Source organism: Salmo salar, chromosome 14, assembly GCF_965601325.2.
Source record: "Salmo salar chromosome 14, fSalSal1, whole genome shotgun sequence".
Classification (NCBI taxonomy): Eukaryota; Metazoa; Chordata; class Actinopteri; order Salmoniformes; family Salmonidae; genus Salmo; species Salmo salar.
In genome coordinates, this window is record NC_138304.1 from 47325169 (window position 1) to 47347370 (window position 22202).

Below are 22202 nucleotides of genomic sequence, written 5' to 3' on the forward strand. Positions count from 1 at the left end.
CAAAAATAAAACTGTTTGGCCATAATGACCATCGTTATGTTTAGAGGAAAAAGGGGGAGGCTTGCAAGCCGAAGAACACCATCCCAACTGTGAAGCACGGGGGTGGCAGCATCATGTTGTGGGGGTGCTTTGCTGCAAGAGGGACTGGTGCACTTCACAAAATAGATGGCATCATGAGAAAGGAAAATTATGTGGATATATTGAAGCAACATCTCAAGACATCAGTCATGAAGTTAAAGCTTGGTCGCAAATGGGTCTTCCAAATGGACAATGACCCCAAGCATACTTCCAAAGTTGTGGCAAAATGTCTTAAGGACAACAAAGTCAAAGTTTTGGAGTGGCTATCACAAAGCCCTGACTTTAATCCTATAGAAAATCTGTGGGCAGAACTGAAAAAGCGTGTGCGAGCAAGGAGGCCAACAAACCTGACTCAGTTACACCAGCTCTGTCAGGAGGAATGGGCCAAAATTCACCCAACTTATTGTGGGAAGCTTGTGGAAGGCTACCTGAAATGTTTGACCCAAGTTAAACAATTTATAGGCAATGCTACCAAATACCAATTGCGTGTATGTAAACTTCTGACCCACTGGGAATATGATGAAATAAATAAAAGCTGAAATAAATCATTCTCTCTACTATTATTCTGACATTTCATGTTCTTAAAATAAAGTGATGATCCTAACTGACCTAAGACAGTGATTTTTTACTAGGATTAAATATCAGGAATTGTGAAAAACAGAATTTAAATGTATTTGGCTAAGGTGTATGTAAACTTCCCACTTCAACTGTACACTAGCGTTCAAAAGTTTGGGGTCACTTTGAAATTTTCTGTAGCTCGGTCTGACGATACCCCCGGACATGGCCCGGACATGGCAAAACCGGACAGGAAGATCACATCAATGACTCAACCCACTCAAATGACGCACCCCTCCTAGGGACAGCAGGGAGAGCACTAATAAGCCAGTGACTCAGCCCCCGTAATGGGGTTTAGAGGTATATAATCCCAGTGGAGAGAGGGGAACCGGCCAGGCAGAGACAGCAAGGGTGATTTGTCACTCCAGTGCCTTGCCGGGCCAGACTACACTCAATCATAGGACCTACTGAAGAGATGAGTCTTCAGTAAAGACTTAAAGGTCGAGACCGAGTCTGCGTCTCTCACATGGATGAGCAGACCATTCCAGAAAAATTGAGCTCTATAGGAGAAATCCCTGCCTCCAGCTGTTTTCCTTGAAATTCTAGAGACAATAAGGAGGCCTGCGTCTTTTTTTTTACATGTAGGTATGTACGGCAGGACCAAATCAGAGAGATAGGTAGGAGGAAGGCAATGTAATGCTTTGTAGGTTAGCAGTAAAACCTTGAAATCAGCCCTAGCCTTAACAGGAAGCCAGTGTAGAGAGGCTAGCACTGGAGTAATATGATCAAATGTTTTGGTTCTAGTCAAGATTCTAGCAGCTGTGTTTAGTCACTATATACCCTTTAATTCTTGAAGAAAATAATTTATGAATGCCTCTTGAGCTTAGTCCATCTGTCATACCCCATCAGAACTCAACATATAAAGTTATTTTACTCCATTGTTTGTAGGTTAAGTTTGTGATAATGTTATACAATGACTATATTATATCAATTGATGACTTTCAACCTCCCTTCGGAATTCCAGTTTGTTATGCTAAGAATTTGTATAGTTTTTAAAGTAGGCCTATAACATTAGAAAATATTGTTATTTTATTCTCATTCAGGATTGTTTTATTTGCTGGCATGATAACGATTAAAGTTCCATTTAGAAAAAATGTGTCTTTCCTTGAATATTCAGGATCTTTAAGATTTAAAGTCGATATAATCTTCATGTTCTGATTAATCTATACATAATTTATTTCCATTGTTAGAGCGGTCACTCGAATATCTTGTCAATAAAAGAGATCATCTTTGGACCGCTACTGATTGAAAATTCCATCTCAACATTAGGATGTTTAAGAGTCTTCTTGGCAATAATATCCACTTCCTCATTCCCCTCTACTTCCACATGAGTTGGTACCCAGAGAAACATCACAAATACCTCAATCTGTGTCACCCTATACAAGCACTGCAAAAACCTCATACAATACATCCTGTTTTCTCTGGGACACACATGACTTTAAGCTCATCAGTGCTGTACAGGAGTCAGAGCAGATGACTACCCTGTCTGGCCTCACCTCCTCCACCCACTCTGCAGCCAATAGTATGGTCAACAACTCCATTGTGTAAACAGATAAATTATCCGTTGCTCTTTTCGTCACTGCCACTTTAAACTCAGAAACACTAAAAGCTGCTCCTGCCCTTCCTGTTTTAGGGTCCTTAGATCCATCTGTGAATATACACTGCTCAAAAAAATAAAAGGAACACTTAAACAACACAATGTAACTCCAAGTCAATCACACTTCTGTGAAATCAAACTGTCCACTTAGGAAGCAACACTGATTGACAATACATTTCACATGCTGTTGTGCAAATGGAATAGACAACAGGTGGAAATTATAGGCAATTAGCAAGACACCCCCAATAAAGGAGTGGTTCTGCAGGTGGTGACCACAGACTACTTCTCAGTTCCTATGCTTCCTGGCTGATGTTTTGGTCACTTTTGAATGCTGGCGGTGCTTTCAATCTAGTGGTAGCATGAGACGGAGTCTACAACCCACACAAGTGGCTCAGGTAGTGCAGCTCATCCAGGATGGCACATCAATGCGAGCTGTGGCAAGAAGGTTTGCTGTGTCTGTCAGCGTAGTGTCCAGAGCATGGAGGCGCTACCAGAAGACAGGCCAGTACATCAGGAGACGTGGAGGAGGCCGTAGGAGGGCAACAACCCAGCAGCAGGACCGCTACCTCCGCCTTTGTGCAAGGAGGAGCAGGAGGAGCACTGCCAGAGCCCTGCAAAATGACCTCCAGCAGGCCACAAATGTGCATGTGTCTGCTCAAACGATCAGAAACAGACTCCATGAGGGTGGTATGAGGGCCCGACGTCCACAGGTGGGGGTTGTGCTTACAGCCCAACACCGTGCAGGACGTTTGGCATTTGCCAGAGAACACCAAGATTGGCAAATTCGCCACTGGTGCCCTGTGCTCTTCACAGATGAAAGCAGGTTCACACTGAGCACATGTGACAGACGTGACAGAGTCTGGAGACGCCGTGGAGAACGTTCTGCTGCCTGCAACATCCTCCAGCATGACCGGTTTGGTGGTGGGTCAGTCATGGTGTGGGGTGGCATTTCTTTGGGGGGCCGCACAGCCCTCCATGTGCTCACCAGAGGTAGCCTGACTGCCATTAGGTACCGAGATGAGATCCTCAGACCCCTTGTGAGACCATATGCTGGTGCGGTTGGCCCTGGGTTCCTCCTAATGCAAGACAATGCTAGACCTCATGTGGCTGGAGTGTGTCAGCAGTTCCTGCAAGAGGAAGGCATTGATGCTATGGACTGGCCCGCCAGTTCCCCAGATCTGAATCCAATTGAGCACATCTGGGACATCATGTCTCGCTCCATCCACCAACGCCACGTTGCACCACAGACTGTCCAGGAGTTGGCGGATGCTTTAGTCCAGGTCTGGGAGGAGATCCCTCAGGAGACCATCCGCCACCTCATCAGGAGCATGCCCAGGCGTTGTAGGGAGGTCATACAGGCACGTGGAGGCCACACACACTACTGAGCCTCATTTTGACTTGTTTTAAGGACATTACATCAAAGTTGGATCAGCCTGTAGTGTGGTTTTCCACTTTAATTTTGAGTGTGACTCCAAATCCAGACCTCCATGGGTTGATAAATTGGATTTCCATTGATTATTTTTGTGTGATTTTGTTGTCAGCACATTCAACTATGTAAAGAAAAAAGTATTTAATACGATTATTTCATTCATTCAGATCAAGGATGTGTTATTTTAGTGTTCCCTTTATTTTTTTGAGCAGTGTATTAAAGAAAGCATAGTACTGTGTTCTTAAATGTTCACTTACAACTGAATCTTCTCCTTCCTCAACATCTCTTACCCTCTCAAGCAACTCTAGATCTATCCCTGGTTGAGGGAGAAACCAAGGTGGGATAGCAAGAAGAACCACAGAGGGGTTAAACACCCTCCCAAACAACCCCTCTCTCGCCATGCAATTGCCTATCCACCCAAAGCTTGTATTCAGATTTTGCTCATGTTCACAGCACTCTAGGAGCATCTTCTCTGTAGGATGTGTAACCTTATGTCCTTGTAGATTTACCCAATATGTCATGGCTTGCTGTTGTCTTCTTAACTTTAATGGCATCTCTCCCAACTCTACCTGTATCGCTGCCACCGGAGAGGTCCTAAGTGCTCCACAACATATTCTTAGGGCTTGGGGCTGGATAACATCTAGCTTTTTTAAAGATGTCTGAGCTGCTGATCCATATCCTATATTTCCATAATCAATTGATGACCTTAATAGCGTCACCCCCTTTTTTAAATTTTTTAAAATCTTCTATTTATCTCTTTTTTTTCTCTTTTTTTGGGGGGGGGGCCCTAAAGTGTGGGTTCGTGCTCCCTGATTAACTCAAAGTTAAGTTGTTGGCCACTGACAAGTATTGTGATTCTACATGTAGAATCGGTAGGTTCGTCGCTACTGGATCGGCAACAATGATGTATATAAACCCTGAACTGCTGATGCTAGGTATTGGCCATTGAGAGGCTTTGAAGCCACCGGTCGGCCATATTGGCTCTCTTCAGTAGGAGCAGTCCTCCATAGCAATGAATGGATTTCTACAGTATTTCAATTAAATGTTTCAAGGGCAAAACTACATGTATTTTTAGTTGTTGTAGTGGGGACAGTAACATTAGTACAAAAAAATGTGTTTAAATATTCATTTTTATGTTTAGCTTACATAATATAGTTTAAAAGTATGCATTAAGGTGTATGTTATATAATAAACGTGTCAAAAACGAATGTAGACATTAATAAATGCATTTCTATAGCTATATATACATATACATACAGTACCAGTCAAAGGTTTGGACACACCTTCTCATTCAAGTTTTAAAAAATAAATGTTTTTACTATTTTCTACATTGTAAAAATAATAGTAAAGACATCAAAATTATGAAATAACACATATGGAATCATGTAGTAACCAAAAAAGTGTTTAACAAATCAAAATATACTTGAGATTTGAGATTCTTCAAAGTAGCCACCCTTTGCCTTGTTGACAGTAATGCACACTCTTGGCATTCTCTCAACCAGCTTCATGAGGTAGTCACCTGGAATGCATTTCAATTAACAGTTGTGCCTTGTTAAAAATTAAATAGTGGAATTTCTTTCCTTCTTAATGCGTTTGAGCCAATCAGTTGTGTTGTGACAAGGTAGGGGTGGTATACAGAAGATTTGGTAAAAGACCAAGTCCTTATTATGGCAAATAAGCAAAGAGAAACAACAGTCCATCATTACTTTGAGACATGAAAGTCAGTCAATCCGGAACATTTCAAGAACTTTGAAAGTTTCTTCAAGTGCAGTCGCAAAAACCATGAAGCGCTATGACGAAACTGGCTCTCACGAGGACCACCACAGCAAAGGAAGACCCAGAGTTACTTCTGCTGCAGAGGATATGTTAATTATTTTTGTGGCCCCACCCCCATCAAAGTTCCTCATCCCTGATCTCTTCCAATGTTCTCTTAGTTTTCATACATTTTCATTCTCTTTTGTAGATATAGCAAACTTCACTTGAGTTCATGTTTAGCTATATTACCTATTCTCAGTTATTTATTTATATATATATATATATTTATTTATATACACTGCTCAAAAAAATAAAGGGAAAACTTAAACAACACAATGTAACTCCAAGTCAATCACACTTCTGTGAAATCAAACTGTCCACTTAGGAAGCAACACTGATTGACAATAAATTTCACATGCTGTTGTGCAAATGGAATAGACAACAGGTGGAAATTATAGGCAATTAGCAAGACACCCCCAATAAAGGAGTGGTTCTGCAGGTGGGGACCACAGACCACTTCTCAGTTCCTATGCTTCCTGGCTGATGTTTTGGTCACTTTTGAATGCTGGCGGTGCTTTCACTCTAGTGGTAGCATGTGGTACAACCCACACAAGTGGCTCAGGTAGTGCAGCTCATCCAGGATGGCACATCAATGCGAGCTGTGGCAAGAAGGTTTGCTGTGTCTGTCAGCGTAGTGTCCAGAGCATGGAGGCGCTACCAGGAGACAGGCCAGTACATCAGGAGACGTGGAGGAGGCCGTAGGAGGGCAACAACCCAGCAGCAGGACCGCTACCTCCGCATTTGTGCAAGGAGGAGCAGGAGGAGCACTGCCAGAGCCCTGCAAAATGACCTCCAGCAGGCCACAAATGTGCATGTGTCTGCTCAAACGGTCAGAAACAGACTCCATGAGGGTGGTATGAGGACCCGACGTCCACAGGTGGGGGTTGTGCTTACAGCCCAACACCATGCAGGACGTTTGGCATTTGCCAGAGAACACTAAGATTGGCAAATTCGCCACTGGCGCCCTGTGCTCTTCACAGATGAAAGCAGGTTCACACTGAGCACGTGACAGACGTGACAGTCTGGAGACGCCGTGGAGAACGTTCTGCTGCCTGCAACATCCTCCAGCATGACCGGTTTGGCGGTGGGTCAGTCATGGTGTGGGGTGGCATTTCTTTGGGGGGACGCACAGCCCTCCATGTGCTCGTCAGAGGTAGCCTGACTGCCATTAGGTACCGAGATGAGATCCTCAGACCCCTTGTGAGACCATATGCTGGTGCGGTTGGCCCTGGGTTCCTCCTAATGCAAGACAATGCTAGACCTTATGTGGCTGGAGTGTGTCAGCAGTTCCTGCAAGAGGAAGGCATTGATGCTATGGACTGGCCCGCCCGTTCCCCAGACCTGAATCCAATTGAGCACATCTGGGACATCATGTCTCGCTCCATCCACCAACGCCACGTTGCACCACAGACTGTCCAGGAGTTGGCGGATGCTTTAGTCCAGGTCTGGGAGGAGATCCCTCAAGAGACCATCCGCCACCTCATCAGGAGCATGCCCAGGCGTTGCAGGGAGGTCATACAGGCACGTGGAGGCCACACACACTACTGAGCCTCATTTTGACTTGTTTTAAGGACATTACATCAAAGTTGGATCAGCCTGTAGTGTGGTTTTCCACTTTAATTTTGAGTGTGACTCCAAATCCAGACCTCCATGGGTTGATAAATTGGATTTCCATTGATTATTTTTGTGTGATTTTGTTGTCAGCACATTCAACTATGTAAAGAAAAAAGTATTTAATACGATTATTTCATTCATTCAGATCTAGGATGTGTTGTTTAAGTGTTCCCTTTATTTTTTTGAGCAGTAGCCTGACTGCCATTAGGTACCGAGATGATATACGAGATGATATACGTGATATAAATCTTTCTGTTTGGACGTTAAATGACGAGACAGGCATTGACGCGAGTAACCAGGAAAGCACAACAATAAAAACACAGTAATTAACATTTACCAACAGGTGGCATCACTGTGCCATCTTACACCCATAACACTTTCTTTCCTATGACTTTTAAATCTTTCAACTGACTTTTCTACCTATGACTGAGTTTATAATGCAACTTTAGTTTATAGTTAAGTCTTTTATTTGTTGTATTTAGTAACTTATCTCTTGTCTTTTGTGAGTTTTGTTGTATGTTGAAGTATTGTTGTACTAAATTGACGGAGCAAAATACATGTTTTTTTCTTCTCCTCCATGAATTGTAGGTTATCAACGTGAGGGACCTTTTATTGTGAAGGACGAATTAATACATTTACCCGAGACGTCATTTTAGGCCCAGTTCAACCGGAATTATTCACGGAAGCTGGCAGTCGAACATCTCGTTAGCTAACTTTTTTTGTTTGTTAAAACGACTTGATGGTTAGCTACTGTAGCTAGATGAATTGGTGTGGAAAGACGTTAAATTCGTAGTAAAGTCTTATAAAAATGGGCGACCTTGACTCTGGTATAGTATATGTGCGCGACAGAGGACAACTTCGTCGCGTCAATAACATTGTGCTCGCTGAGACGAAGCCGCCTTCATCATCATCATCATCACACAGAACAACAAACCCTCTGGCGTTGAAAAAATAGCACTTCGTCTTCACCTATAATAAAGAAGGCAGTTTGAAGTACACTGCCAAATCCCTTTACGACATATCTCTGCTGTTTGTAGCGTACAATATCAACCATGTCGATTCTCTCAAAGGATTTCCTGAACAAGTAGGGGACAGACTGTTCGCCGCCGCGGAGGAAAAACAGATATTTTCCGATCCTGATGCAGCCCCTAGGGCTCTGCAGTTGTTCAGTGATGCATACGGGGACATAGTGCTCGGGTCACTTTGTTTACGGCATAGGTAAGGCAGTATTGGCAGTGGACAAAGCTTGGTTATAAACACCTTCCATGCCACATTGTAGCTAGCCTACTTACCCCACTTTGTAGTACCACCAACATTATGTAACCTTCAACCTACAGCCCATTTAGGAACTTGCAATGCACTTCATTTACAGTTCATACATGGGCTGACTACCTGTTGCTTTATTTCCTCACAGGTTTCCCTTGCTGTCTGAAAAGCTGGAAGAGATCAAAACGTTTCACAGTCTGAAGTGCCTGGATCTCTTTGGCTGCAGACTGGGAGACAGCCACGACATCTTCCAACATCTTACATCAGATGCATTGTCCAGGTATGAATCACTTTTTTGTTGTTCTATTGTACAGTACAATGCCTAATTAATTCACTGAGGCTGGACTGCAAGTGTGTGATTGACCCTGACGTGTCTTTAGCAGGCAGATTTCAAATGGTTCTGGGTGGTGGTTCGCCTAACCATATTGGGATCTCGAGTGGCGCAGCGGTCTAAGGCACTGCGTCTCAGTGCTAGAGGTGTCACTACAGACCCTGGTTCGATTCTGGGTTGTATCACAACCGGATGTTATTGGGAGTCCCATAGGGTGGCGCACAATTAGCCTAACCCAGACGACGCCGGGCTGTCTTTGTAAATAAGAATTTGTTCTTAACTGACTTGCCTTTTTTAAAATATAATAACCCCCAATCGTAACCTCAACCAATTTAGGTCTCTATGCCTAAGCTTTCGATGTGCGTGCTGAGTATCCACTTCTTTGTCCTGCGTCTCCCCAGCAGCCTGGTCCAATTGTAGTTCTCCTCTCCTTTTTCTCAGTAGTCTGGTCCAGCTGTCCCTGGGTGGTAACAGCCTGTCAGACCAGGGTCTCCAGAGACTGACAGCCCCTGTCAGGATGATGAGGAGGGGGCTGAGACACCTACAGATACTGGACCTGTCCTGTGAGTAGTTTATGGGGGCATCTCAATAGTATAGCATGGCTTCCTAGTCTCATCCTTTGTTATTTGCACGGCTAGGAAGGAAATCTGAATCGTGAAAGCAGATTCTTCTTAGGGATGGCATACATGTTTCATGATTTCATCTGTCCTGTTCTTTTCCAGCTTGTGAAGATGGAGGGGAGACAAGGACAGATAGTCTTAGATGGTCCATGGGACCCACAAGCATATCTCTAAACCAGTTGTTTTCACTTCTCTTTCCAAAAGACAACCCGATCACTGAGAAAGCAGTTGGATATCTCACATGCCTCCCAAAGCTACAAGGTCTTGATGTATCAGGAACTAACATAAAGGTGAGAAGGTTTTGACTCTGTACTTCTCCCTGTCACAAGACCAGGGCTCCAGACGAACATTTTCCCCTGGTGGTACTGGTGCCTCTAAGATTTTCAGTTGGGTGGCACCACCCTATGCACGTAATAGAACATTTTAGTATATGAAGTAATTCAGTACTTTATTAAAAAGTGTAGTAGACTACAATAATTAAGTTTTGTCATTTTCATGTTGTGATTTAAAATATTTGAATGTGGAACATAATCTAGTGATTGTCATGCATTTTGACTTGACAAATTAGGCTATTTGTTATATTTTACTGTTAAAATAGAGGTCCAGAAATGTCATTTAAACATTTTTTTTTAAGGTTCAATAGAGATGAATTAGCCTGCATCTTATTGCTCACTAATATCGTAGGCTAATTTTAATTGGGGCTAATTCACCACCTGAGTAAGTGAAAACTCAAAACACAGTAAGATCGCTGATGCTAACTCTAAAGATATTACCCACTGCTAGTAGCCATGTATTAATCTAACAGTACATTTTGAATGTCTTAAATGTTGTAGCCTATGCAATCCCAGTGAGGCCTATGCAATCCCAGTGAGGCCTATGCAATCCCAGTGAGGCCTATGCAATCCCAGTGAGGCCTATGCAATCCCAGTGAGGCCTATGCAATCCCAGTGAGGCCTATGCAATCCCAGTGAGGCCTATGCGCATTTCGCATGGTCCGTATCTCAAAGCCATATCAAATATGTTGGTTGTAAAATAGTTGCTATTGAGCTCAAAATTGAGAGCTGAGGAGAAAATAACCTACAGAAATCTGAACCTCCTTTCTTCCACGGTGACATGATAGCAGTGTTTTCCGTAGGGTAGGATTTTGAAATGTTATACAATCAGAACACTTTTTTTTTTGTCTCCCGGAGCATTTTATTTCCCGGGAGAGGGAGCGTGGCTCGCTGGCACACAGCAACAGGCCCCAGTGAAAAGGGACAGGCAGATCACTTTTTCATTACAGGAATCATGAGAATAATGTACTATTATACTGTTTGACCAAATCCATGGCTTTAGCTTTGTATAAAATAAGATGTTTTTGAGTGAGGTGACCATGTAAAATGTGCAGCTCGCACCATCTGGAGCCCTACACAACACCATAGCTAAGATTCTATTCTGACCTCTTTGTTTCCTATCTGTAACATGTCTTCCACAAGATGGCACCACTGATCCCTAACAGAACTGAGAGTGAAATGTATACTATTTGATTCCCAGGTTGGCCCGTCATTCAAGCAGACCGTGAGGAACACCATGGGGTTGGTCCTGTCTGAGAAACTACTGGAGGCCTTCGACCACTCCTGTTGTAAAACACAAGGCTGGGCAGAACAGGTAACACTCCTGTTGTAAAACACAAGGCTGGGCAGAACAGGTGACACTCCTGTTGTAAAACACAAGGCTGGGCAGAACAGGTGACACTCCTGTTGTAAAACACAAGGCTGGGCAGAACAGGTAACACTCCTGTTGTAAAACACAAGGCTGGGCAGAACAGGTAACACTCCTGTTGTAAAACACAAGGCTGGGCAGAACAGGTAACACTCCTGTTGTAAAACACAAGGCTGGGCAGAACAGGTGACACTCCTGTTGTAAAACACAAGGCTGGGCAGAACAGGTGACACTCCTGTTGTAAAACACAAGGCTGGGCAGAACAGGTGACACTCCTGTTGTAAAACACAAGGCTGGGCAGAACAGGTGACACTCCTGTTGTAAAACACAAGGCTGGGCAGAACAGGTAACACTCCTGTTGTAAAACACAAGGCTGGGCAGAACAGGTAACACTCCTGTTGTAAAACACAAGGCTGGGCAGAACAGGTAACACTCCTGTTGTAAAACACAAGGCTGGGCAGAACAGGTGACACTCCTGTTGTAAAACACAAGGCTGGGCAGAACAGGTGACACTCCTGTTGTAAAACACAAGGCTGGGCAGAACAGGTGACACTCCTGTTGTAAAACACAAGGCTGGGCAGAACAGGTGACACTCCTGTTGTAAAACACAAGGCTGGGCAGAACAGGTGACACTCCTGTTGTAAAACACAAGGCTGGGCAGAACAGGTGACACTCCTGTTGTAAAACACAAGGCTGGGCAGAACAGGTGACACTCCTGTTGTAAAACACAAGGCTGGGCAGAACAGGTGACACTCCTGTTGTAAAACACAAGGCTGGGCAGAACAGGTGACACTCCTGTTGTAAAACACACATTTATGGTACTAAAGTAGTTTATTGATAACTTATTTTATTTGTATGGCATGTATGTTTGTGACAGGTTGTAAACCAGTGGGAGTTGAGTGCAACAGAACTGCCCAAACTATTGAAGATCCAAGAGTCAAGAACATCAGCTATTCGCTTTTGTAAGTGTTAACATCCTTTGTATTTACACTGCGTGCACAATTATTAGGCAAATTGTATTCCTCGGGATTTATTTTATTGTTGAACAAACACAATGCTCTCAGTCAATCCAAAATGTCATTGAACCTCAAACTTGAATGTTTAACAAAGGAAAAATTAGTTTTGTCTTTCTCAGGGAAATATATAAGTGTGCAGAATTATTAGGCAACTATTAGTGTGCAGAATTATTAGGCAACTAAATTACAAAAATAATTTCTCTCAAAATTTTTAGAGTAAGTGTAACAGATAAGTAACACAAAATGACAATTATATAACATTTTTGGCCTTTCAAAAATATTCAGTGACCAATATAGCCACCCTTATTTTAAAGAACTGCCATGAGCCGTCCATCCGTGGAATCTGTCAGTTTCTTGATCTGTTCACGATAAATTTTCGCTGAAGCAGCAACCACAGCCTCCCAAATGCTGTTAAAAAAAAAAGGTGTATTGTCTTCCATCACTGTAAATCTCACGTTTGAGAATGGCCCACAAGTTCTCAATAGGATTTAAGTCAGGTGAGGAAGGGGGCCAGGTCGTTATTCAGGCATCTTTGAGGCCCTTGCTGGCTAGCCAAGCAGTGGAGTACTTGGATGCATGTGATGGAGCATTGTCCTGCATAAAGATCATGGCCTTCTAGAATGCTGAGGACTTCTTCCTGTACCACTGTTTGACGAAAGAATCTTCCAGAAATTGGCATTAGGTTTGGGAGTTGAGTTTCAGTCCATCTTCAACCCGAAAAGGTCCAACTACCTCATCCTCAATGATAGCAGCCCATACCAGTACCCCTCCTTCACCTTGCTGGCACCTGACTCAAAGTGGTGCCCTGTGTCCATTACTGATCCAGCTACGGGCCCATCCATTTGGTCCATCAAGAGTCACTTTCATTTAATCTGTCCATAAAACCTTTGAAAAATCTGTCTTCAGGTATTTCTTTGCCCAATCTTGACGCTTCAACTTGTGAATCTTATTCAGTGGTGGTCTTGTTTCAGTCTTTTTGACCTTGGCCATGTCTCTGAGCACTTGACACCTTGTACCTCTGGACAGTCCAGGTAGGTTGCAGTTCTGGAATACGGTGGCACTGGAGGATAATGGGTTCCTGGTAGTTTGACGTTTAATTCTTCTCAAGTCTTTTGCAGTTAATTTGCGCCTTTTCTTCTCCATGCATTTTTTGCGCCCCAGTTGACTATTCGCAACAAAACGTTTGAATGTCCGGTGGTCACACCTCAATAGTTTAGCTATTTAAAGAGTGTCATATCCGTCTGAAAGGCATTTTACATTTTTGGCTTTTCAGTGTCAGTTAAATTTCTTTTTTGGCCCATTTTACCTGAGGTAATGAGGCTGCCTAATAATTATGCACACCTTGATATAAGGTATTATTCACTTTCGCCACACCCTCCCTCATTACACAAATACATATCACCTGAAAATGATTAAATCCAATAAGCATTCAAGTTTATATGGTTTGGAGTTCGAAAATGTGAATAGAAACAATGATAAGGTCAGAATACTCACTTGCCTAATAATTGTGCACGCAGTGTACATCACCATTTTAAAGCTAACCAGGTCCGGATCTGTTCTTTAGCCAAATCGGACAGTCGTAGCCATGCCATACATGTCAGAGGTTAAGGGGAATTGGCTATAAGCACATTCTGATCTGAACCAGGCTATTTTCTAAGCTAGTCTGTCTCTGCAGGGGCCAGTTTGGTGCTGTTTTTATAAACAAGATCTGGCTGTCAGTATAGGTGCTGTTGTTTTAAACAAGACAAATCCTATTTGCTCTTCAGTTGGCAGAGAGAAGTTTGTCAGAGGAATCCTGAGCGCATCACCTCTGATCCAGGATAAAGAACAAGACAAGACCAGGGAGAGGATACATTTGTATAAACCAGCAACAAGCACACACACACATCAGACCCAATGCACAGGGGCTAAAAGTGGACAAATTGAGCACTCGTCACTCAACAGCATTGAAATCGCAGGGTCCACCAACGGATATGTAAAACCCTGTTCACAGAACAAGAAGAGGCCTCGTAAACACCAGGTCGGGGACAGTGGTCGTCACAGCCCTCCTGTTAAACGTGCTTCTTCATCACCAGCTCTCACAGCAGGCGATTTGGATCTACTCAACAGTTACTGATGCTTTGTCTCCTTCTCCGTAGCCGAGGTCCACAGTCTCCAAATGTGTGTGTGTGTGTGGGGCGTGACAATGCACTGCTCAATTTGAACTCTTCCTGATGTCATGCATCCAGCAGAGTTCAGCTTCCACCTCTAGGTTAGCTTTGGTGTTTTTTGGTTTTGTTTAATTGCACTCCTTAGCTGGAGGAACACTTGGAGTGTTTTCTTAGTCAATCTGTTGCTTATTTACGTTTTTAACTTTTTACAAATAAAATGTGATTTGTTTTATTATTGTAACTGTTCCAAGATTCTGATCATTGGTGTGGATCCAGTCTCTGATGACAGAATGTTCACATGGCTGGAGTATACACCTTGGATTTGGTTCAGAGATTAGGGGATGGGGATGGATGTGGCAGTTAGTCTAGCAGGTTAAACTTTTGGGGCAGGTGTACTCGTCAGACCAGTCGTAGCAGTGCTGGCGTCCATCACGGCATAGACAGCGAGGGATGCAGGAACAGTACTGGAAGTCCACGGGTATGCAGGACCACCAGTACACACCACAGGGGGCACAGCCAGCATCTGTAGAGGGGAGATGAGAAGCACAGGCCACCTCTCCGTCACTGTGTGTGTCTGAATATAGGAGGTTGGTAAACAGTCTATTACATACAATTTGATACTGAAATGTCTTGTTGAAGAAAAACTTATTCCAAGGATCGGATATAGCTAATTTCCCATTTTTTAAAAGAGTTTATTCAAGCAATTGCAAGGAAGTTAACTCTCCAGATATACTGGGGAGGAACATAAAAATGGACAAATTACCTAGTCATTTATATACATCACCTACACAAAGAACTGCTTACGTGAGCGATAAGGGTTCCTTCGCTCCACTCCCCTTTTTTTTAAGCATTAAAACAAATAAAAGCAGGTTGTAACCAGTTTTCATAGCCCACATGTCTTAAGATAGCAGAGTTATACGATGGGGACAGTCTAAACAGGCGACAAGAGTTCAGCCTGGTTGCTAAGGAGACAATAACGAATCCCTCCTTTGTGTATGAAGAGGTTACTGGACAGCAGGGGAAACAACCAGAGAGTAGCACCATTCAACTCAAGCATTTTGTACTATTTAGACCGTAACATGTACTCCCGCTAACCTGCCGATTTTTATATATAGAAATAATGGTACTATCCCCAAGGTTTGGAAGGCGGCCCATGTACTCCCCCTTAACAAAGGTGCTGACCCTTGTGACCTAAATAATTACTGCCCTATTTCTAACTGTTCTTGCCTAGCATCGCAGTGCTAGAGGTGTCACTACAGACCCTGGTTCGATCCCGGGCTGTATCACAACCGGCCGTGATCGAGAGTCTTATAGGGTGGCGCACAATTGGCCCGGGGTAGGCTGTCATTTCTTAACTGACTTGCCTAAATAAATAAAGGTTAATTAAATATGACGGTAATCTGTAGGCGACTCGTCAATTTGAATAATACAACTCACAAGGCCCAATCTCATCAGAGCAGTCCCCACAGTCGTTGAAGTTGTTACACTTCTTGTCCGTAAAGACCCAAAACGGAGGGTTTCCACATCGAAACACAAGACCACCTGGAAGGTTGTTGGGGAGATCACCTGAAAGGAAAAGTATGGACATGTTTACTTAGAGCAGAGGTTCTCAACCTGAGGTTCTAGTCCCCCTGGGGTCCTAGTCTCCCTGGGGTTCTAGTCCCCCTGAGGTCCTATTCCACTTGAGTTATAGTCCCCCTGGGGTTCTAATCTCCCTGGGGTTCTTAGGAAAATGAATAGCATTGGTTTTGCTAATAGCTGCTTTACCGAGGAAAGGTTTGACTTACAATAGCTAGGTTTACATCCAATTGGCGACAGATTTTCATGCAAATATTCTAGAATCTGCATAAAGAAAATATTTGCATTTTCCCACCAGTGGTGTTTCCACCAAACTGACTTGTTGCTGATAAATCAGTACCTGATGACGCAGGGCACATAAAATGTACCTTTTCGCTTAAGTTTTCTTATACCGAATAAAAAAATCTGAAGTTCAATATGTTTCCGTAACATTTTCAATTCTACCGATAATTTTGTCACAGACTGTTAAATAGCAAATGTGCTTACTCTGGTCTTGCAGCCGGTCTTGACATATGCGCTCTAGCCAACAGTTCACAGTGACAGTGCGGGTAGACTAGTCTACGTGATGAGATTATGGATAAGAGCAAAACTATTTTTATTTGTCAAATGGCAGTCAAGCATCGATCATCATGTCACCAGAATAGGACCCTCAATATTTATTAGATAGGAGCAAAAAGATCACGGTGCACTTTCACCACCCTGAGAAGTTTATCAGAATTGATTCCACCTGTAGCCTAATGAATCCCTGAGCTGACAAGGTAAAAATCTGTTGTTCTCCCCCTGAACAAGGCAGTTAACCCACTGCTGTGGGGGCCGTCATTTTAAATAAGAATTTGTTCTTAACTGACTTGCCTCGTTAAATAAATGTTAGACACCACACTGACCAAAAAGGTTTGTTTGCATTTATGTATGTCCCCATTACCAGTAAAACAATCAAAACCTATTTATTTTACTTGCTGTGCTGTTTCGTTGTTCATTTGGTCAGTCGTTTCATTCTCAACTAGGATTTCTATGGAACGCCGTTTGGGTCTTTGCGTGTCAAAAAAAGACATCAGTACCTGAATATGACTGCACGTCACATAATTTAACGCGTTCATACGTTTGTTACGTAATTATTACACATTGATTACACTATCACTCGTAGTAAAGTTGTCTCGCGCACCTATAGTGCTTGTTCTAAAAAAAAGCTAGCTAGCTCATGGATGCAAGCAATGTTTACCTTTATTTAACTAGGCAAGTCAGTTAAGAACACATTTTTATTTACAATGACGGCCTACCTCGGCCAAACCCAGACGATGCTGGGCCAAATGTGCGCCATCTATGGGACTCCCAATCACGGCCGGATGTGATACAGCCTGGATTCGAACCAGGTACTGTAATGACGCCTCTTGCACTGAGATGCAGTGCCTTAGACCTTGCGTCCATGTGTGTGTGTTAACTATTTAACTGTACTAGAATGCTTAAAAGGCCGCTAAGATGTTAAATATCGGTTATCGGTATCAGGGTTTTTTTATGGCAAGGAAAATATCGGATATCGACCAAAAATGTCATATCGGTGCATCACATCACTTATTACCATGAATGTATTTTTTTTAATGATCGTGTTTGATAAAATGTATAAAATAAAGGTTAGATAAAAAATAAATGACTAAAATGGAAAATAAATAACAACATTATTGGAACAGTGACTAACTGCACATGTCTGTGTCCTCATCGGCTCCTTTGGGGCAGGTCACGACCCCGTTACAGAGGTCAGAGGGAGGGATACAGGTCACTCTGTCGTCACACAGGAAGCCTGTCGCATTGTCCGCTGTCCTGCAGACACGGTTTACTACAAGGGGACATTACAAACCCTCATTACTAGAACTGGGGATCAGTATCCACAAAGCATCAGAGTAGTATCACTGATCTAGGATCAGTTAGACCTTTCAGACCATAATGAAAGAACGGGGGGCGCTGATCTTACATCAGCACTCATACTCTGAGATGCTTTATGAATAGGGCCCTAAATCTTCACAACAAATCGGCCTACAAACCCAGGATGTCACTGTAGGGTAGTATTTACTGCCATCTTGTGTCATATCAGTAACTGCATACAATACCACTCCATTACATGGATAAACAAGACAACAGTAAACATGTCGTCCCCTACGAATGATGCAGCGCACCCCCCTTGGGCCAATCAGTGTAATTTTGTAACTGACAGATCTCTATGGCAAGACTCATCATTCACCAACGTTGTCAAAACCAGGCCAGTGGTGTCTGAGATATCACGTGGGTTAGCTAGACTCGTTTCCCTAAGCATGTGCTCCAAATTTCAACACTCTGAGTCAAACACATCAAGAGATATAAACATGTGCCCGTTATAGCGCCACCGTGTGGTTAATATGAATGTTCTTGCATATGTTGAGTCTTGACATCGTTTGCAACATGTGTACCAAATGTATTTACAATATGAATATCCTTGACTTCTTTATGTGCCAGACCACGCCAACATACATGTTGTTTTAAGTACTAGTCTGGAAAATATTGCGTTGAGAGACCTTTGTCCATAGATGCCACATATCAAGTTTCGTGCAGATCGGACATTCGGTGCCAGAAGAGTAGCGTTTTAAGTGTTTTTATAAAATTCTAAATGGCGGAAGATCCATCATGGTGGACCTTATGGGTCCCTGAGTCAAATGTGTTCCTTATGAGGAGAGGGACTTACGTACGGAATTTCATGACTGAAACGGGGTGAGTGGTGTGACCTTTCAAAGTTAGCATTTTCAATCTATTGTTATTAACTGGGTGGTTCGAGCCCTGAATGCTGAATTGCTGACAGCCGTGGTATATCAGACCGTATACCAAAGGCATGACAAAACATGTATTTTTACTGCTCTAATTACGTTGGTAAACAGTTTATAATAGCAATAAGGCACCTCGGCGGGTTTGTGATTTATGGCCAATATACCACGGCTAAGGGCTGTGTCCAGGCACTCAGCGTTGCGTCGTGTTTAAAAATAGCCCTTAGCCGTGGTATATTGGCCATATACCACACCCCCTCGGGACCTATTGCTTAATTATAGTGCCACCATCTGGCCAATCAGTGTGATTTTGTAAAACATGCATCATTCACCCAAGTTTCGCCAGAATCGTTGCTGTCTGAGATATTGTGTGTGACTAATGTACTAATGGACCGAGACATATCCTCAGTCTCCTCCTCGATAATAGTGATCCAGCCGAGAAAGACCAGTGTGTTTATTTATCTTACCAGGAGGTGGTTTGGGGATCCCGAAGACCACAGCGAGTATAACTCCTACCACAGCCAGGACTGTTCCTACAGCTAGTATTATACTGGAGAGACAGACAGCTCGCCTGCTGCAGCACCGACAGCTAGGCCTGCAGCACTCTCCACAGCAGTCTGTGGACAGACAGACGGGAGAAAGACAGACCACAGCCCAGCGACAGATCCTGTACAAGTCTATTGTTATTTCTCAAATGGCATCCTATGCTCCGTTTAGTTCACTTCTTTTGACCAGAGCCCTGTATTGTTGGGATTTCTTGGGAGGTCCTGTGTGTATCATACTGTAACCATAATTGGACCACACATTTAAAGCACACTATTTCTAAGTGATGACAGACAAATAAATAATTTGTCTTACCTTCAACAGGTGACCCCAATGAATGGTCATCGAACAGTCTCTGACATGGAATAACAAAGTGATACATTTGAAGTCCCAGGAAATATTTTCGAACATAGAGGAAATCATTGTTCCCGTATTGATGAAATTAAAATGATTCCATGGATGTTTACAAAAAAACCCCACTATTGTTCCAAATTCTGTTCCAACGGACACTTCTGAGACATTACCTGCTGTGGGTGGGTCCGGTTAGATTTCATGTTGTAGCTCTTCAATATTCCCTATTCAACATATCTAAGCACTACTAAAGCACAGCTAAACTAGTCGCATAATACCATTATGGTAGGTAATTATAGGTAGGTTGATAGGTTCAGTGATAGTTACTTGGTTACCATTGAGGCATTGTGGAAACAACAGTTTCCCCTCAGTCACCTCACGCCAGCTCAGACATGCCCACAGTGACAAAGGTAAACAGAATCTATCCTTAAACAGTTAATAATAAACTGGGCAACAAGGCTCAATAGACTGACGTCTGAAATATTTCTAAATCAGTTTTAGTGGTTTGTTTGTAGTCACTTAGAAAATTAAAAACCTTTGAATTGTTCTTTGCCATAGCTACTGTGTGTTTGAGGGTTTACGGTTGACCTAACAGTCAATATGGGAATACGGCTTTAAAGGAAATGCTAGGTATTGGAGGTATCATTATCAAAATAATGTTTAGACGAGCATTAAAAGAGAATTGGAATTGGATTTTCAGTGTACTTCCTGAATTGACTGGCATTGAAATGGAATTGAGCCCAACTCTGATCTCCGCCATGTTGGTTTGGCCCCTAGATGTTTAGATGTTAGACTGGTCCAGCCTCTTCCTCCGGCTTGGAGGGGATGACCAGAGAGGATGCTGGGTAAGGGGTCAGCAGTTTGTGGTCCTTGGCGTACTCCATGTATCCAATGATACTCAGTTTCTACAAAGACGGAAAAGTTTTATTTTCAATATTGAATGACTCTGGTTCCTTCATATCTCCATAGATTGCAAACTACTTTAATGACTTTTTCACTGGCAAGATAAGCAAACTTAGGGATGACATGCCAGCAACAAACGCTGACACTACACATCCAAGTATATCTGACCAAATTATGAAAGACAAGAATAGTACTTTTGAATTACGTTAAAGTCAGTGTGGAAGAGGTGAAAAAATGGTTGTCTATCAACAATGACAAGCCACCAGGGTCTGACAATCTGGATGGAAAATTGCTGAGGATAATAGCAGACGATATTGCCACTCCCATTTGCCACATCTTCAATATAAACCCACTAGAGAGCGTGTGCCTTCAGGCCTGGAGGGAAACTAAAGTCAGACCGTTACCCAAGAATAGTAAAGCCCCCTTTACTGGCTCAAATAGCCGACCAAGCAGCCTGTTACCAACACTTTGTAAACTTCTGGAAAAAATGCTGTTTGTAAATAAATTGACAATAGAATTTCAGCACGCTTGTAAGGAAGGACACTCAACAAGCACAGCACTTACACAAATGACTGATGATTGGCTGAGAGAAATTGATGATAAAAAGATTGTGGGAGCTGTTTTGTTAGACTTCAGTGCAGTTTTTGACATTATCGTTCATAGTCTGCTGCTGGAAAAACGTATGTGTTATGGCTTTACACCCCCTGCTGTACTGTGGATAAAGAGTTACCTGTCTAACAGAACACAGAGGATGTTCTTTAATGGAAGCCTCTCCAACATAATCCAAGTAGAATCAGGAATTTCCCAGAGTAGCTGTTTAGGTCCCTTGCTTTTTAAAATGTATACGACATGCCGCTGACTTTGAGGAAAGCCAGTCTGTCTATGTATGTGGATGACTCAACACTATACACATCAGCTACTACAGCGACTGAAATGACTGCATCACTCAACAAAGAGCTGCAGTTAGTTTACACATGCATACACACACACACACGATAACATACGCATTATACATACACATGGATTTAGTACTGTAGATATGTGGTAGTGGTGGAGTAGTCGGGCACACGGTGTGTTGTGAAATCTGTGAATATATTTTAATGTTTTTAAAATTGTATAAACTGCCTTCATTTTGCTGGACTCCAGGAAGAGTAGCTGCTGCTTTGGCAGGAACTAAAGGGGATCCATAATAAATACAAATAGATACTCAATTTCTACAAAGACAACAGAAACATTTTCAATTTTGTTCGTTCTTATCCATTTGTTTTTTGCATTTACGCAAAGATTTATGGGATATTAGAATACTAACGCTTATATTTTCGGCCTAGGGGAAGACTTACCTCAGCTGGGATGTATTGAACTACAGCAGTTGCCATGGAATCACAGCAGATCCAGATGAGAACCAGAATAGACAGGATCAGAGTGGTGGTCAGGATCCAGAAGAGAACCAGAAAAGACAGGATCAGAAATATCCATTGTGCGAACCAGGGGTTCCTAGTGAAGATGAAGAATTGGCGCCCCATTGCATTTTTTGTGGGACAAAAAAAATGCCTGGAATGTAAAATAAAGTTATTAACCGGTTCCCATGCTTTTTAAATAACGGTTCTGTTCTGGAACAGTATAGATCACGTTTGTTCCTGGTTCTGATTCTGTTCCTCGAAAAATGTCATTTTCCAGTATTCGGTTCCAACCCCTGCTTTACTGGTTGAGAACAGTAAACACACAGAGATTGAAAGAACAGGATCAGCTAGTCTGCAGTACCCCTGGAGCAGTTTCAGGGGTTAAGTGCTTTGGTCAAAGGGCCCAATG

General features: G+C 42.8%; 2 protein-coding genes across 2 annotated transcripts; one reads left to right on the top strand and one right to left on the bottom strand.

Moving 5' to 3' along the window:
* The first annotated feature begins 7788 nt into the window (after positions 1-7788).
* On the top strand, positions 7789-14473 carry lrrc42 (leucine rich repeat containing 42). Its single transcript, XM_014141278.3, is given in 7 exon segments — positions 7789-8366; positions 8563-8694; positions 9187-9308; positions 9570-9655; positions 10899-11012; positions 11944-12028; positions 13849-14473. Coding segments are annotated over 7 exon segments (1299 nt in total). The 5' UTR covers positions 7789-7956; the 3' UTR covers positions 14199-14473.
* LOC106569714 (low-density lipoprotein receptor class A domain-containing protein 1) lies at positions 13926-18996 on the bottom strand. Its single transcript, XM_045693678.2, has 3 exons — positions 17504-18996; positions 15670-15798; positions 13926-14755 (listed from the first exon to the last, which is right to left on the bottom strand). The coding sequence occupies exons 1-3, from the start codon at positions 17508-17510 to the stop codon at positions 14598-14600; spliced, it is 294 nt and encodes a 97-aa protein (XP_045549634.2). The 5' UTR covers positions 17511-18996; the 3' UTR covers positions 13926-14597.
* Between the last annotated feature and the right edge of the window lie 3206 nt (positions 18997-22202).

Bases quoted from the DNA above. Each gene is read 5' to 3' on its own strand.
- LOC106569714 (XM_045693678.2), bottom strand. The intron at 14,756-15,669 runs GTGAGTTGTATT...TCCCCTCTACAG, and splicing joins CTCTGATGAGATTGGGCCTT to ATGCTGGCTGTGCCCCCTGT.